Source organism: Zingiber officinale, chromosome 8B (genome assembly GCF_018446385.1).
Source record: "Zingiber officinale cultivar Zhangliang chromosome 8B, Zo_v1.1, whole genome shotgun sequence".
Lineage (NCBI taxonomy): Eukaryota > Viridiplantae > Streptophyta > Magnoliopsida > Zingiberales > Zingiberaceae > Zingiber > Zingiber officinale.
The window spans coordinates 29,491,328-29,507,031 of NC_056001.1; the positions used below are offsets into that span (position 1 = coordinate 29,491,328).

General features: G+C 37.0%; 3 protein-coding genes and 1 non-coding gene across 7 annotated transcripts; all 4 read right to left on the reverse strand.

Moving 5' to 3' along the window:
• Positions 1-701: 701 nt before the first annotated feature.
• On the reverse strand, positions 702-1,995 carry LOC122015816. Of its 3 annotated transcripts, none has more exons than XM_042572871.1 (3): positions 1,397-1,995; positions 1,034-1,306; positions 702-931 (listed from the first exon to the last, which is right to left on the reverse strand). In XM_042572871.1, the coding sequence occupies exons 1-3, from the start codon at positions 1,543-1,545 to the stop codon at positions 859-861; spliced, it is 495 nt and encodes a 164-aa protein (XP_042428805.1). In that variant the 5' UTR covers positions 1,546-1,995; the 3' UTR covers positions 702-858. The 3 variants fall into 3 exon arrangements, 2 of the variants coding, with proteins under 2 accessions (XP_042428805.1, XP_042428804.1); XM_042572870.1 differs by having other exon boundaries at positions 1,013-1,306; XR_006120978.1 differs by having other exon boundaries at positions 702-1,306; positions 1,926-1,988.
• Positions 1,996-2,269: 274 nt separating this feature from the next.
• On the reverse strand, positions 2,270-2,350 carry TRNAL-AAG. Its single transcript has one exon. It is a non-coding gene; the product is annotated as a tRNA-Leu (tRNA).
• Positions 2,351-3,307: 957 nt separating this feature from the next.
• LOC122016932 lies at positions 3,308-9,230 on the reverse strand. The gene is made up of 3 exons (XM_042574369.1): positions 9,075-9,230; positions 7,314-7,789; positions 3,308-7,208 (listed from the first exon to the last, which is right to left on the reverse strand). Exons 2-3 carry the CDS (start codon positions 7,753-7,755, stop codon positions 3,625-3,627), a joined length of 4,026 nt encoding a protein of 1,341 aa, XP_042430303.1. The 5' UTR covers positions 7,756-7,789; positions 9,075-9,230; the 3' UTR covers positions 3,308-3,624.
• A 444-nt stretch (positions 9,231-9,674) lies between these two features.
• LOC122017365 lies at positions 9,675-15,283 on the reverse strand. Of its 2 annotated transcripts, none has more exons than XM_042574961.1 (10): positions 15,020-15,283; positions 12,666-13,079; positions 12,465-12,548; positions 11,857-12,381; positions 11,414-11,549; positions 11,168-11,330; positions 10,950-11,078; positions 10,691-10,885; positions 10,360-10,482; positions 9,675-10,137 (listed from the first exon to the last, which is right to left on the reverse strand). In XM_042574961.1, the coding sequence occupies exons 2-10, from the start codon at positions 12,922-12,924 to the stop codon at positions 10,000-10,002; spliced, it is 1,752 nt and encodes a 583-aa protein (XP_042430895.1). In that variant the 5' UTR covers positions 12,925-13,079; positions 15,020-15,283; the 3' UTR covers positions 9,675-9,999. The 2 variants fall into 2 exon arrangements, with proteins under 2 accessions (XP_042430895.1, XP_042430896.1); XM_042574962.1 differs by lacking the exon at positions 15,020-15,283 and adding an exon at positions 13,313-13,422.
• Between the last annotated feature and the right edge of the window lie 421 nt (positions 15,284-15,704).

A 15,704-nucleotide genomic window follows, 5' to 3' on the forward strand; every position in this document is an offset into this window, starting at 1 on the left:
AGATCAAATTGTAGCATCCATCACCAAGTAACAAACACAAGTTTTCAGTTAGCTTTCCTTAAAGTTAGCTTTCCTTAAAGGTCATTCCGACTAGTATCGAGTGTTGGAGGAGATGGATTATAGAACTTTTAACTGTTCTAATTTTGAAGCTTTACATGACTCTCCTCTAGTCTTTTGTGTTGTGATAAAATAGTTATAGTTGATTCTAACTCTATTAATATTGTTGTTGTAGATTGTGTTGATGATGCAGGTATTCTTGATGATAGGAAGTCTATTGAACCTAACTATACATTTGTTGATAAGGAGAGTATAGAAACTTATGCTGTGAAGACAACCCAGGAATCACTTCCTTTGGTTATATATTTACCTGAGTCAGAATCAGAGCCAAACCGAGAGGAGTCATAGTCGCTATTTTAGACCCTCTAAGTACCTTCTATCATTATAAGGTTATTATTTTTTTCTAATATTTTTTAGAAAATTTTATGAAGATTGATTTTATTGGATGTGATATATTTCTCAATACATTTTGTATAAAAAATAATTGTATTTCATTTTTTCTTACTCCGTATGCTGTGGAAGGTGTTTGCTCTTAGTAGTCTTGTAAGTTTTCTAAGCTTCTGGAGTGGCTGTTGCAACTGAACCATCTTCAACCTCCAGAAAAGATTCCTCACAGAGCATAGGGTAATGAGGGCGAACTTAAATTCAACTCGTAGCATTCCACTTCCATAGTGAATTTCACATTTGAACGCCTCCGGCCACCTGGAGGAACCATGAGACTCTGATGAAGAAAAGAGTGGCACATTATAATTACATTGGGACAGCTCTCTCCTATACTCATTATCATTCCACTACTCTCCTCTACTCAGGATCATTCCATTTCTGGCGGGCTTTTACTTCTGAATGTTTACAACCTGAAGCTTTTGCTCCATCTCTGGGAACATTTGATTCTCTATTTATTTAGATTAATCAGTAGATTTAGGAAGATTTTAGGGGAAGGAAGGAAAATATGCACCGTGAGACCCAGCAATCCGACCTGCGCCGACAAGCAATCGCCGGCCTTACTCTGTACGTCGAACGACGGCGGTAGCGGCTGCGGTAATCCGGCGACGTTTCCGGTGCAGGAAGTACCGGAAGGAACTCGGCGGCGCCGTCGGTAGAGGGAAGAGCGGGCCCGATTTTATCCCGCGACAGGATCGACGAGTCTGGGAAGGCGACAGTAGTAGCCGTCGGAGAAGAAAGAACGGATGGTGGCGTCGAATTCGGAGTGGCTGTCGACGGCGTCGAGGTCGAGAAGATTGGGAAGAACCTAATCCAGCAGAAACAAAACAAAAGATCAAAGACGATGATTCGAGGAAATCGAAAATGAAAAAAAAAAAAAAAAAAAAGGAAATTTTACCATTCTCGAAGAAAAAAGACGATGATTCGAAGAAATCGGAAATGAAAACAAGGAGGAAACATTACCATTTTCGAAGAAAAAAGAGAGGAATTCTTGAAAGAAGATGATTCGAGGAAATCGAAATGAAAACAAGGAAGAAATTTTACCATTTTCGAAGGAAAACAGAGAGGAATTCTTGAAAGAAGATGACTCGAGGAAATCGAAAATGAAAACAAGGATTTTTTTTTAATTTTTTTTTATCATTTTCGAAGAAAAAAGACGATGATTCGAAGAAATCGAAAATGAAAACAAGGAGGAAATTTTATCAGAATTCTTGAAAGACGATGATTCGAGGAAATAGAAAATGAAAACAAGGAGGAGGAATTACCATTTCGAAGAAAAAAGAGAGAAATTATTGAAAGACGATGATTCGAGCGAATCAAAAATGAAAACAAGGAGGAAATTTTACCATTTTCCAAGAAAAAAAGAGAAATTTTTGAAAGACGATGATTCGAGCAAATCAAAAATAAAAACAAGGAGGAAATTTCACCATTTCCGAAGAAAAAACAGAAAGAAAATTTCTTGAACGATCCCTAAAACGGCCGGCGGCGAGTCAACCCTAGAGTTTGACATAATAACTAAAGAGAGAATTATATACAGCCGTTGATCGAAATGTTTAACGATAACCTGATCTGATCCCGTCCGTTGAAAAATAATGAATCGGCCGTTGATCGGTACCTTAAATTAGATCTCGTCTGTTTAATAAAAAATTGTTTAACTAAAGAGAGAATTATATACAGCCGTTGATCGAAATGTTTAACGATAACCTGATCTGATATCGTCCGTTGAAAAAATAATGATCGGCCGTTGATCTCGTCCGTTTAATAAAAAACCTGTTGAGAGTGGGATTTGAACCCACGCCCTTTCGGACCAGAACCTTAATCTGGCGCCTTAGACCAACTCGGCCATCTCAACATTGATATTCTATTTAATAGACTTTTAAAATTATTTTCTTTCCTATCTTACTTTAAACAACAATTTGATCCTTTGGTATAAAGAAAGAATAATCTTCGCAGTTTGTTCCGAGTCATTTTTCTATTTACACTTATACTTCTACCTCCCCTAATTGAACTAAGAACAAAACTTCAAACCTTGCTTTCTTGCTTTCATATGTTAAAATGAATCTTGTTTGATAAAGTAGGGAAGGTCATTGTTCATAACTTTGATGAGCATAAAGAAAGTAGAAAAATGAAATCATTCATCTCATTGATTACAAATATAATCAATGCAAAGTGGCAACTCAAAGTTCATTTCTTTTGTCTCCCCTTTTAATAGAACTTATATATATTCTTTCATCCTTATTGTCATCTAGAGTTAAAAGTACTACAAATAATCAAAACTTGACTTGATAGATCCCTACCTTACTTGTGCCCATAATAATTGCTCCATTAATTAATATATGCTTCTCTATTAGATATGGATCAATGTAGGTTTGCTTTATTTTTGCTAGACACATCAAGTTGAAAGTTATCGCCAGCAAACTTTAGCGCAAAAAAGATAGAATTGACATGACAAATTATTTTATTGATTTTCCCCTCTTCATTCCTAGTCATATTGTTACTTTTGTTGTGTTTTTTCTTTCATTAATTAGCATTGGATTAAAGGCCATTTTAACTTTAATCATATAATTAGATTGGACAAGTCGAGGATTAGCCCAACTAGGCAATCGAGGGTGTGAATTGGTCGATCGGTCCAAATAATCTAAGCAATCCAAGTTGAGCCTAGTAGGACGGGCAAGTTGGTCTGAGTAAACTGGCCAAGACAAGCGAATGGACCATTAAATACATAGATATTTTAATTTTAATTCTTTATCTTTCATAAGAATAATTATTTCATTGCCCGACAATATATGAAATGCACCATAGCATATAATCTAACGTTAATGTGATACATCCCAACAGCTATGCATTCAAATAAATACAGCTTCAGATGATACAGAATAATTATTTCATTGTTTGTGTTTGAATAATAACATTTGAAACAGAAGAATGGAAGACATACCGCCTGAGACTGACTGATACAGATTCACAGAATGCCTCAAGGAACAGTTTGCCACTGCAACTCAAATCCAAATTTATCAAATTTCTCCCTTTCCATACAATGCACTTCCCCAAGACCCTCTAACAAAAGCCAGTCAAATGATTTGTGAGTATTTACAAAGCATCAGAAAGTAGTCTTGCTGCAGTGGTTTATTGAAGAGAAATGACAGTTTCAAAAGCGCCCACTAGGGCCTTAACCTTGCTTTTCCTAGATTCAACAAGCTTGCTTGCAGTTTCCTCAATCACATGGTTGAACAAATTTTTTTCAACTTTCTTATCATCAGCATGTTTGTGTCGTAAAATAACCTTGATGGACTTTGAGGGAGAAGTACTTGTGCCTCCAACATCTGATTTCATCCAGCTTCTGAAGCTCTTTGTTGGTGATAGTTTAGCATTCTGGTAATCACCAACCATTTTAGCTCGCCCAAATGTGAGCCATGCTGGAGGAGAGCTGCTGTTAGGCTGAAGGTTTGCAATCTTACCTCTACTGAAATTTAACTTGAGAGATGACCCAACTTTGTCTTCTGAGTCAAAACTAACTCTCCGGGATCTACTCCGCCTTTCAACTTTGTGAACATCTCCGAAGGTTCTCCGAGCCTGGGATACCTCATTAAGCCAAAAGGGTTCATTGCCTCCACTCCTTTGAGATCCAGATGCTGCATGCTCTTTTTTCCTGTCTGAAAACGATCCGAGTTTCCTAAGTTTTTGTCTCAATGCTTTAAGATCTATCTTCTCCAGATTAGGCTCATTGGCACGGGTGTTTTTCCCCTTGACAAAAGTTTTCCAAGCTTTTGCTTGATTGTTCATGGTGAAAGAAGGTGCAATTGTCATATTCTTCCTCAGCTTAAAGCTTGGTACCCTGGTAAACCGAGGTTTGCTAGATGAAGGGGTTGGCAATGGCTCAATCACTTCGGTTACAACATTTTGCAAATTATCAGCAACCTTAATTATCTTCTCCTTCTCTTGCTTCCTTTGACCAGGTACTCCTTTTGAATAAATGGATGGATTGGATGGAGGTGAAAAAGTTTCCAAGACTTTCTTTTTCCTAAAGCATGCAACGGCTTTGGTGGCGTTGTTATTTGATTTAGAAGGGGGTGAAATTGAATCAATGATCACTTTTGGTGCAACAAAGGCAACTGCATCACAGGCAATTGTTGGATTGTCATGGTCACTTTCCGACCTAACGACTTTGATTGCTTTCTTCAATGCGGAATTCACCTTGACAATATTTGGCCCATTCGATGCATATCTTTGCAGTTCTACAACTTTATGTTTTCTAATGTCTCCAACTTCCTTAATTCGGATCTTTGGCTTGTTCAGCTCCCTCTTTTTCTTGTCGTGTATGCTCAAACTCTTCAGGTGGATATGTTTTAGAGAGAATGAAGCTTGAGGCGTGCTGATATTAAATGCATGGGTTTTTTGAATTAGTGGTGCCTTTAGCCTCACTCCCAAAGCTCGTTTAGATGCTAATTCTTCACTAGGTCTTTGCTTAGCAGATTCTTTGCTTGTACACTTCTTAAATTTCAAATTTGATGGCCCCTTAGATGATTGATGAACAGTTTCCATCTTGCTGTTTATCAATTTACTATAGGATTCCTCTTCTCCAATTGATGCTAGACACTCACCAGGCACAATGTCATCTGTGATTGGAGTTGGAGGTATCAATTCCATGCTTGTATGCTCTACTGAAAATGCTTCTGATGGATTTCCTCTTTCATATGCAGAATCAGTGTTTCCCTCGACAGTTGATGAAACCATAAAGTCAAAAAGTTTTTTAGGTGACTCGTCTACTTCAGCGATGGTTGCATCATTGTGAAAAGAAAATTCATTCTGTATGGCTGTTCTTTCAAGTTCCAGTGGTGTCTTCAGCTTCATGCCCAAAGCTTGTTTAGATTCTAATTCTTCACGAATAGGCCTTTGCTTAAAAGATTCTTTGCTTTTATAACTCTTCAACCTCAAACTTGATGTATCCTTAGATGATCTATCAAGAGTTCCTATCATGCTGTGTATCGGTAAATTATAGGATTCCTCTTCTCCGTTTGAAGTTTGACACTCACCAGGCACAATATCGTGTGTGAATGGTGTTGGATGTATCAATTCCATGCTTGTATGCTCTACTGAAAAAACTTCTGACGGATTTGCTCTTTCATATTCAGTATCAGTTTTTCCCTTGGCAGTAGATGAAACCATAGACTTTAAGTCAATAAGTTTCTTAGCTGACTTGCCTACTTCAGCGATGACCGCATCATTGTGAAAAGAAAATTCATTCTGTATGGCTGTTCTTTCAAGTTTCAGTGGTGTCTTCAGCTTCGTGCCCAAAGCTCGTTTAGATGTTAATTCTTCACGACTAGATCTTTGCTTAGCAGATTCTTTGCTTTTATAGTTCTTTGATTTCAAACTTGATGGCTCTTTAGATGATCGATGAACACTTTCCATCATGTTGTCTATTGGTTTATTATAGGATTCCTCTTCTCCGTTTGAAGTTTGACACTCACCGGGCGCAATATCATCTGTGAATGGTGTTGGAGGTATCAATTCCATGCTCGTATGCTCTACTGAAAATACTTCTGATGGATTTGCTCTTTCATATTCAGAATCAGTTTTTCCCTCAGCAGTTGATGAAACCATAGACTTTAAGTCAATATGTTTCTTAGTTGACTTGCCTACTTCAGTTATGACTGCGTCATTGTGAAAAGAAAATTCATTCTGTATGGCTGTTCTTTCAAGTTCCAGAGGTGTCTTCAGCTTCGTGCCCAAAGCTCGTTTAGATGTTAATTCTTCACGACTAGATCTTTGCTTAGCAGATTCTTTGCTTTTATAGTTCTTTGATTTCAAACTTGATGTCTCTTTAGATGATCGATGAACACTTTCCATCATGTTGTCTATTGGTTTATTATAGGATTCCTCTTCTCCGTTTGAAGTTTGACACTCACCAGGCGCAATATCATCTGTGAATGGTGTTGGAGGTATCAATTCCATGCTCGTATGCTCTACTGAAAATACTTCTGATGGATTTGTTCTTTCATATTCAGAATCAGTTTTTCCCTCAGCAGTTGATGAAACCATAGACTTTAAGTCAATATGTTTCTTTGCTGACTTGCCTACTTCAGTTATGACTGCGTCATTGTGAAAAGAAAATTCATTCTGTATGGCTGTTCTTTCAAGTTCCAGTGGTGTCTTCAGCTTAATGCCCAAAGCTTGTTTAGATGCTAATTCTTCACGAGCTGGTATTTGCTTAGCAGATTGTTTGCTTTTGTAGTTCTTCGATTTCAAACTTAATGGCTCCTTAGATGATCGATGAACAGTTTCCTTGCTGCCTATCAGTTTATTATAGGATTCCTGTTCTCCATTTGGTGTTTGACACTCACCAGGCACAATATCATCTGCAATTGGAGTAGTCTCTACTGAAAATATTTCCGATGGATTTGCTCTTTCATGTTCAAATTCAGTGTTTCCCTTACCAGTTGATGAAACCTTAGACTTTAAGCCAATAAGTTTCTTAGGTAACTCGCCTACTTCAGCGATGAGCGCATCATTGTGAAAAGAAAATTCACTCTGTATGGCTGTTCTTTCAAGTTCCACAGCTACCGGTGTATGAACTAACACTGTTTCTGTGTTAACTAACTCATGCTGATCAATTCCATTTTCAATAGATTCGTCAACTTTTGCTGCAGCTGAATTGTCAAGAGATGCGATAGTTTTTTGCTCATTTATTGGAGAACTAAGCTCCAAGCCTGCCAGATTGAGAGTTGAATTAAAAGTCAGAATGATCTTATCAGGTGGAAGATCAATCTCCTCGTTGAGTTTGAACTTATCAGAGATTTGTTCTTTTGTCTGACCTGTCTTTGACTTGATCTCCAATTTCTGGTTTGGAACACTCGTGAAGTCTGTCTTTTGTCTATGTTTCACAGATACGAAATTCAGTTGATCGTGCTCTTCGTTCTGATTATTGCCAAAAACCCTTGAAAAGGAGTGCTTTCTCGAAGCTTCCTCGCCTTCATGCTTATGACCATATTTGCACGTATCATGGCAAGAACCTTGAGAAGGCACTAAGTACCGAGAAAGAATGTTCTCATTACTAGTTAAGAAAGTCAGTGAGCTGACGGTATCCATATTTCTCTGCGTTTTGCATAAATCGTGACGTGAACCTTGCAAAGGCATCAGGTAACGAGGAAGAAACTTCTCGTCGCATTTTGTTTTTGCGGTTGCATTTGTCCTTTCTTCTCTTTCAGGATCCAGTGATTTAGGAGCTGCTGGTGGAGTGGGATTTTGCTCACCCATTTGAAGAAGAAATACCTGTAATTTGTATCGACTTCTGCAAGGAACAAGGCCATGAGCCAGATCAAACACCAACAGCCGAGATGCGAGGAAGAACTATAGTAGCCAAATAAAATTTAACACTGACATCACATTTTGGGACAATGAACATAAAGATTCACTAATAAACATGAAGACAAAGGTTTCGAGAAACAATTATGGCATAGTAGTCTATGATTATTAAGCGAAAGATCTACCTCAAATCTCAGAGTAAAACACTACTACAAATAGTCATCTTAACTATAGAATTTTCTTCAATCCTTACTTTCTTGTTGTTCATCGAATTGCTTCAAAGCAGCTCTAAAAGAATTGTCAAAGAAGTCAGTAAGTCCATGTTGTGTCGAATAGGTCTCGCCTCTGAGTTCTATCTAAATGTATATTTTAAGAAACTATGTGGAAAATTTTAAAACAAATATCTCAGGATTCTTTCTATGTAAAATAATAAATCCATATGTTGGCACTGAAGGAGATTAATAAACTATAAAGAACAACAAAGGATAAATGTAAAGAATTACAGAAAAGGTAAAAGAAACATAGTTCATCTTCAATACTGAGTCAAGAACATCCATTCAAAAGATGTTCACGATCAATAGGAAGCAATTAGACTACTGCTTTCACAAGTCAAGTACAAAGAAAAATGTATCAAATCACTGAAAATCGCCTGAAGATATTTCGAATTAGAACTCGCCACAATTCACCTTACTGAAGCAGATTATAATCAAACATAAAAGACCAGAATTGTTAGATGAACATTTTTATTCAGCAACCCTCCTTATCACTCTCATAGAAAAAGGGAAAATGGATTATCACGAGCAAATCTGCTTGTTGGTGAAAAGAAAAATGCACTTAGTGCTCAACATGGTGTGTAAGATCGATTATTTGCTTATTACAGAACATAAAAAAAGGAAAAAGGAAATCTTATGCAAAGACTATTTGCTTTATGGCCTATATGTTGAAAGAACAAATAGGCCTTACTAAGAAACATAAAGATCCAAACTTTCACGAGATCCTTTACCACAAAAAGGATAGAAAAAAACAATACAAGCTTCCAAACAAGTCGAACATCCAAATAACAAAACCACGCTCAGCGACGGCTACATTGCATCAAACTTAAAATACTCTGAGAAACATTCGATGCCTCTACCAGATCCCAAAGCTAAAACAAATTGAACAGGCACAACGCAAGAAACCCTACGAAATCGATCGAATCGTGAACCACACCGAACATTAGGCGAGATCAAAAGAACAAGCGGAGAAATGAAGAGAGAGGGGAAAGATCGTACCTTTTCGGAGATTCCCGCGCGCGAGGAGGGGAGCGAGCGGGAGAAAGAGAGAGGAGAAGGAAGAAGGGGAAAGGAGAACGACGGAGGCAGCGACGAGGGGCCCACGCCAAGCCTTCCCGTAGGCCGGGAAGGTGAGTGGGTCCCAGTGGAAAGAGAGCCTGGAAAGAGGAGTTTAACGCGCTTCTCGTGCTAATTAAGGAAACCATAACGAATCAAATAAACTTGGCATTATATTTAATTTTCCCTTTTTTTCAAAAAAAAAAAACAAGACTTGAAAAATATTTTTATTTTTTATAAATATTCTTTTTTTAATAAACATTCTTTCAATCATTTTATCAGGTATTTAGTTATCACCAAAAAAGAACATTTAAATGAATATGGACAATAGTTAATTAATTCATTAATTCATTAATTAAAGTCAAACTCAATTCAATAGAATACAACGAAAATATTATTAGTTCAAATTTTAAATTATAATTTAAAATCACTTAAATTTGAATTTAATTTAAATTATTTAAACTTAAGTATATTTATATTTAAATTATATTTAAAAAAACAAGAATTCAATTTGAATTCAGCTTGCAAACAGCTCGTGAATAATTAAATAAATATTATTAGTTCAAATTTGATTGAAAAAATTATCAAACTTATTCAACTTCGACTCGAATTTGAGAATTTTAAATATAAATTATTGTTAGCATCATGGCAAACCCCTAAAAGGAGACTCCTTGAGTTTCCTCATAAACACTAGTTATAAGAACACTATTACATCGACAAGAAGATGAGTTCTTTTCGGCTTTGTCATCGCTTTGCCGAGGACAATGCTGTCATTTTCTCATCATCATATCGTAGTCTGAGTAACTATGCCAACTGAATGACAACAGACAGACCTGAGTTCATTTTGTTTTCCAAGTTTATTTGGATCCTAGTTTGAGTTTGAGTCGAGCTTCATGTCTTGGTCAAGCATCATCAGTGTCGGTATTTGCCCATGGTTAACGAAGTCCACTTTGTTCATCCTCACACAGCATAGGACATGTTCTGGTAGTTCCTCCTGCTTCTGTGCCTGCATCAGTCGATCAACAACATAAAGAAGTTGCAGCATTTTGATCGAAAACAACCGGAAACAGTTTAAAGAGCAGATTGTGCTGTTTTACAGAGAGATCGAAGTTCAGGCACAAAACAGCCAATGTCGATCTCCAACCAAATGTTTTTGGTTGACTTATGACAGTTCTACAGTCTATATGACTAATAGACTTGGTTGGGTGAATGTTTTGGTTGACCTTACCTGGATGGTCAAACCGAGATCAAGTATTCCATGCTTCAGCCTTTCTCTGAATGCTTCGAGTCCCTTTCTCGAAATATAGCTAAAGCGATGAACATCCATGTCAATTTCAAAGTAATTTGGACCCTGCAAATAGCAAAAATACAGTTCTTTGCTCATGAGCATACAAACAAAAATACAGTTCATAAAAAATCATGCTACTCCATAGAAAACAAACAAGTCGTAGAACTTTTGGATAAACACTGATGCATGGCTCCCGATATGGTTCAAAATTCAAATACAAAATGCACTTGGAATCACAATTCTGTTGCCATTCATGTAATATGGTGTATACCTCGTAAAAGTTGTGTTGAGGTCTTGAGAGCACTGGTTTTTCATTGTAAGCTTGTACAAGCTTCTTTTCAGCGGTATTCAAATGGAGATCCTCAGGATTAACTAACCCGGTCAATATTTTTAGCCTTTCTCTATAAGGAACGATCGAGTCCATAGGAAACCCTTTAACTTTTTCTACTTCATCATCTACGAATCGCTGTGGAAAATTATGGATTTTAGACGTGGCCAATCGATTAGTACAAACTTATGGAGCAACTTACCCTAATGCTGTCCTGAAACTGCAGAGAAATATCTTTGTCAAAATTGTCAGACACCTTGAAGTACAGCACAAGGCTGACTCCTTCCCCATCGCTATCACCCAGAAACATAGCAGCAGGATAAGTTGGGAGCTGTCAATTTGTAGAAGTTTTCATGATTCAGAAAAAAAAAACAACTTTTTGCACAAAATAAATATAAATATCGACAAATTCAAGTATACCTGGATGTTAACAATAAGCAGAGAGGGAACTTTCTCATGTGGCTTTACCGGCGGAAGCTCAATGTGCTGAGCGATGTTGTTTACTTTACGTGGACAGAAGAACAAATCTACTCCAATTGGAGTGTATGGACTATAGCTGGGAGCAAAAGCTTTCTTTTTATCTCTGGATAAGAACATCGTATGCTATCAATTAAATTGAAATTCATAAGCAATTTAGACATAATCATAAGTACATGACATTCGTGCCTGAAGTAGCTCTCCCCTCGAAGCTTGAAGGAAGAAGGTTCAAGGATGGACCAGCATCCTTGCATTGGCTTTTCACCAGATGAGAATGGAACTGATAGTCCTGCTCTAGGATGATAGAGATAGTTCTTCGAAGAACCTATGTCAAAATATAAAATCATGGACAGAATGTGTAGGTCTTATTATGAAAGCTATCACACAACAACAATAGCTCAAGAAAAGCATCCTCGAGACAGAGTCTGATCCTGACCTTGCACATTTAAGTGAATAGTATTGTCTTAAAGAAATTTCTAATACTCAAGACTCCTTTATCTGTTCCTCTCAAACCCATGTTAGACAACACTATTTCACAGCATCAATAACCTTATCGAAAATGAGGTGTTGCTAGATACTCGTACTTAAGTCCAACTAACAAGGGCTACAAATCAAACAATGGATTTACTTACAAAATTCAGAGATCTCTTCTCCATCTTTGGATGTTCTCTTGAATGAAAGCCTGATCACTGCTGATCTCCTTTTCTGACATTGTGGGCTAGCACTAGGAAACTGCTGGACCTTATCATTAAAGCTGATGGAAGGAACTAAATGAGGTGGACAAGATGAAGTCAACTGCTTCAGCATGCTTTCACAATTTTTTTCAACTGTGTTTTGTCTGTTTTCTGTTATATCTTTGAAACTACCATAAATATCCTCCAACACCTTTTTCATTTTGTTACAGCTCTCAATCTGATTTCTATGCGTTGCTTCACCAACCTTTTCCAGTGTCACTCCATCTGCATTCGCTGATTCTTGTTTGCTAAAATGCATTTCAGTTTTGCCTTGATCCGTTTCTATGTATTGCTCAACTGCCACAATAGTTGGAGTGGCTTCATTAAGTTCCTCGAGCTTGTAGACAGCATCTACTAACATGGATGTATTCTCATGGGGAATAAATTGGGTACCAACTGAACCATTTACAGAGGGATGAACATCTACAGAGATATGAAAGATTAAGAAATATTGCTCATTTAGCATTACTACTGTTAAGGTTGCGATCAATATACTCAAATAATACCTCCACAAACACTACTGAAGTCATCATCAGACTCGGACTCCAAAATACTGACAGAATCAAACCATACTTCTTCTTGGCACATCACTGCAAAATTTCAAAATCTTGTCATTGTTGCTCCTCATTAATCAAATTAATATATGCAAACTAAGAAATAAAGTCACAGGAGGACTAAGCTGGAAGTTTTGTGAATAGATTTGATACCATTTGTCTCCATCTGCTTGTGATGCCATTGCAGTTGTGTGAGATGAAATGCTAGACTGGAAACCTTAGACTTCCGGCAAGATGTTGAAGACTTAACGTGAACAAACTGGCTGCAAGCAAATTGATTTCCAATATGACTTTTCCTAGTAGCAGGTGCATCAGGAACTGATGCAGAAACTTTTCCATGGGATCTTCTGAACCGAAGAGAATGGTTTCTGGATCTAGGTCTTCTCTTTGATGTTGATACACAAGTACCCATGGTAGTAAATCAGTATTAATTTGCCTAACAAAAAATCTTGATATTAACTTAATCAAATATTGCCAATTCTGTGCAGTAACATGCATTAATTGTAGGTGTGTCTATGGATGCATAAATCTGCTACATAGATGTTGAGAGGTCGCAGTATCATGGTCCTGCAAGATGCAAAGCACAAGTTAACGGAGGTAAATGTATTTAGCAACATAGATTAGCTCATATAAGTGCATGTTTATCAAGAGATATCGACATATTTCAAGTTAATCTTCATTGTAATAGAAGAAAACCGCTACTTGATCGAAAGTAATAACTATAACTAATGCATATGGATAGAGTTCTCCCTTAATAGAACATTGAGTAGGCACAGAAAGGATGCAAATAGACAACGAACTTCTGTAACTTCTTCTAGTTCCATTATTTCTGAGAAAACTTGCCGATAGATGCCCTAATGGCTTTGTGTTGAAGGTAACTTTTTGTGTTGTGGGATAGCGCATAAATCTTCCTCAACAGTGGTGGGCATTACCCAACTATGAACTAGCTCAAGGCCTTATCCTATAATGCACGGGAACTTTTAGAGAAAGAGAAGTCAAATCACAGATTACTTTAACATGATCTGCTTCCCCTTCTTCACATGCCTGATAGCTAAGGCAAATTAAATGCATTCAACTTTCTAAAATTGAACTATTAGAAGGCCATATCACAATTGCCTCTTATACCACTGGATGACTAATACCACCTGCTACAATCTGCCGCCTCAGATTATGTGCTTGTACATTCAAAGCTGGTGTTTCTGAAATGTAAAAAAATAATCTTACCCATACCCACAAGTTTCCGAGGTGGAATCTTTGTCTCTCATTGTAGAACAACACAGACACACACAGAAAAAGACAAGTGACATTCAATATGATTTAGCTTCGGCATATGGAGAAAATCTAAATCTATATAATATGAGAAATAAAAGTATAACAAATTGATATTAGGTGTACAATATATTCCTCGATCCACCTTAGACTCCTCCAGCAACGCCAATGGAGAAAAGTGGAAACCTTGCCTTTTCTTTGATTCACATGGAGATCAATTCGTTAATTTTGGGATATCATCCATGTGTCTAACTACTCCTCACCTTTAATGCTCTCTAGACATCAAAATGGTCTCTCTAAAATGAAAAATCTCATCTCTGAAACCCTTGGCAAATTTATTTGGCCCTTTAGCTATACTTGGGCTGGCAGCACCAACTATTTGGGTTAACTACGTGGTTCTTAAACTTAATGGCTAGACATTACATCAAATTCAATAAATAGTTTAACAACTCCTAGCAGAACTCTGAGTAGAATGCAGCTTAATTACTAACACAGCCAAAAAGCACCACTGACAGATCCAGATTTAAAGATCTAGAAAAACTGCAAAATATGCATGCTTTTGCAAGCTAAGCAAATGAACTTCGAAGGCAAGCAACGTCACTAAATATAAAAAAAAAGAGGCCTAAGCAACTTTATGTGATAGACATGACAAAAGAAAAACATGAAAATGAAAACTTACCAAAACTGAGTAATAACAACAAAAAAACGTCAAAGATTTTGAAAATGTCCTAACAAAATACCTTTAAGCCAAAAAAAAGTCAAGATCCAACAAACAAGTAAACAACTGCTCAAATATATAATAAATTACAAGATTAGCTGTTACGAAACTCCGAGATAAGGAATATTGAATATGTTAGACAGGTATTTATTGATGAAGTTGACTTGCCATTTTCATAGCAAAGGAACTCCGGAACCAACTTTACATGTTCAATCTTCTCTAGAGAGAAAAAAGGAAGTGATAAAGCTTTTGAAGAAGCAAAAAGAAGCAACTAGTAATCACTAAACTTATGCATCAAAAAGTTCAAAATCCAATAGTAAGAGCAAATAAGGAACATTTTTTTTTATCAAAAGATAGATCGGCGGCAAAAACACCTCGATTAGGAAAACAAACCTAATCTCAACGTCATTGGCACGAGAAACGCCTAGAAACAACGATACAGCGATTTTTTGGAGGGCATAATCAACAAAGGGAAGATTTTTAAGCAAAAGTGGCATTTTGGGACGGGAAAAGATCAAACCTGCGAGCTCGCCGATTAAGGACTCCCCTCCATCAAGCGCGAGAAGGTGAGCGAAAGGGAGGTGTATCTCCGGCGATATATTGCCTCTGCCGCCCGTCCGCCGGAGACGAGAGGTAGAAGACGAGGCACCGCCGCGGCTTATAGTGTTGCCTCCATGCCACAGGCGCCTGCCAGATTCGAAGCTCGAGATTGAAATGGAGGGTTTACTGTGACAAGACGTCGCATCGAATGCGAAACCTACCCGTTTAAAGGGGAAACGATGAAGAAGCTGCGAATTTATTTTGCGCACTCTTTTTAAATTCCGGCAAAAAATCATTTCACCCCCTCGAATTTTCACCTCATGTTTAAGAACAACCTCATAATTTCAAAAATTGAGCATAGCATAGATGGTAACAGTTATAAGTTGAATTAACAATACATCTCATAAAATTTCAAAACCCATAAAATATCTCATCTCTTTTTTTTTACAATAAAAGTTTTTTTTTGTAAAAGTTTTTTAAAAAAAATATATTCATACATTCTTTTAGAAATATCTTTTTAAATATTTTGAAGGTTGTTAAACTTCTTGTTATTTTACTCTCTAACTAATAAAACTTGCATTTGCATATTAAATCCAAAATTACATATTTATAATAGATATGTACTATTCTATTCGAGCCCATACTTCAAGATATCAAAATGCATA

Bases quoted from the DNA above. Each gene is read 5' to 3' on its own strand.
- LOC122016932 (XM_042574369.1), bottom strand. From the start codon at position 7,755: ATGGGTGAGCAAAATCCCACTCCACCAGCAGCTCCTAAATCACTGGAT. The intron at 7,209-7,313 runs GTCAGACAAAAG...TCAATCTGGCAG, and splicing joins GGAGATCAAGTCAAAGACAG to GCTTGGAGCTTAGTTCTCCA.
- LOC122015816 (XM_042572870.1), bottom strand. From the start codon at position 1,545: ATGGTAAAATTTCTTCCTTGTTTTCATTTCGATTTCCTCGAATCATCT. The intron at 1,307-1,396 runs GTAAAATTTCCT...CTGCTGGATTAG, and splicing joins GTCTTTTTTCTTCGAGAATG to GTTCTTCCCAATCTTCTCGA. The intron at 932-1,012 runs GTGCATATTTTC...AAATGTTCCCAG, and splicing joins TCGGATTGCTGGGTCTCACG to AGATGGAGCAAAAGCTTCAG.
- LOC122017365 (XM_042574961.1), bottom strand. From the start codon at position 12,924: ATGGGTACTTGTGTATCAACATCAAAGAGAAGACCTAGATCCAGAAAC. The intron at 11,550-11,856 runs GTAAGTAAATCC...ATTTTGACATAG, and splicing joins AGAAGAGATCTCTGAATTTT to GTTCTTCGAAGAACTATCTC. The intron at 10,483-10,690 runs GTATACACCATA...TGCTATTTGCAG, and splicing joins CTCAACACAACTTTTACGAG to GGTCCAAATTACTTTGAAAT.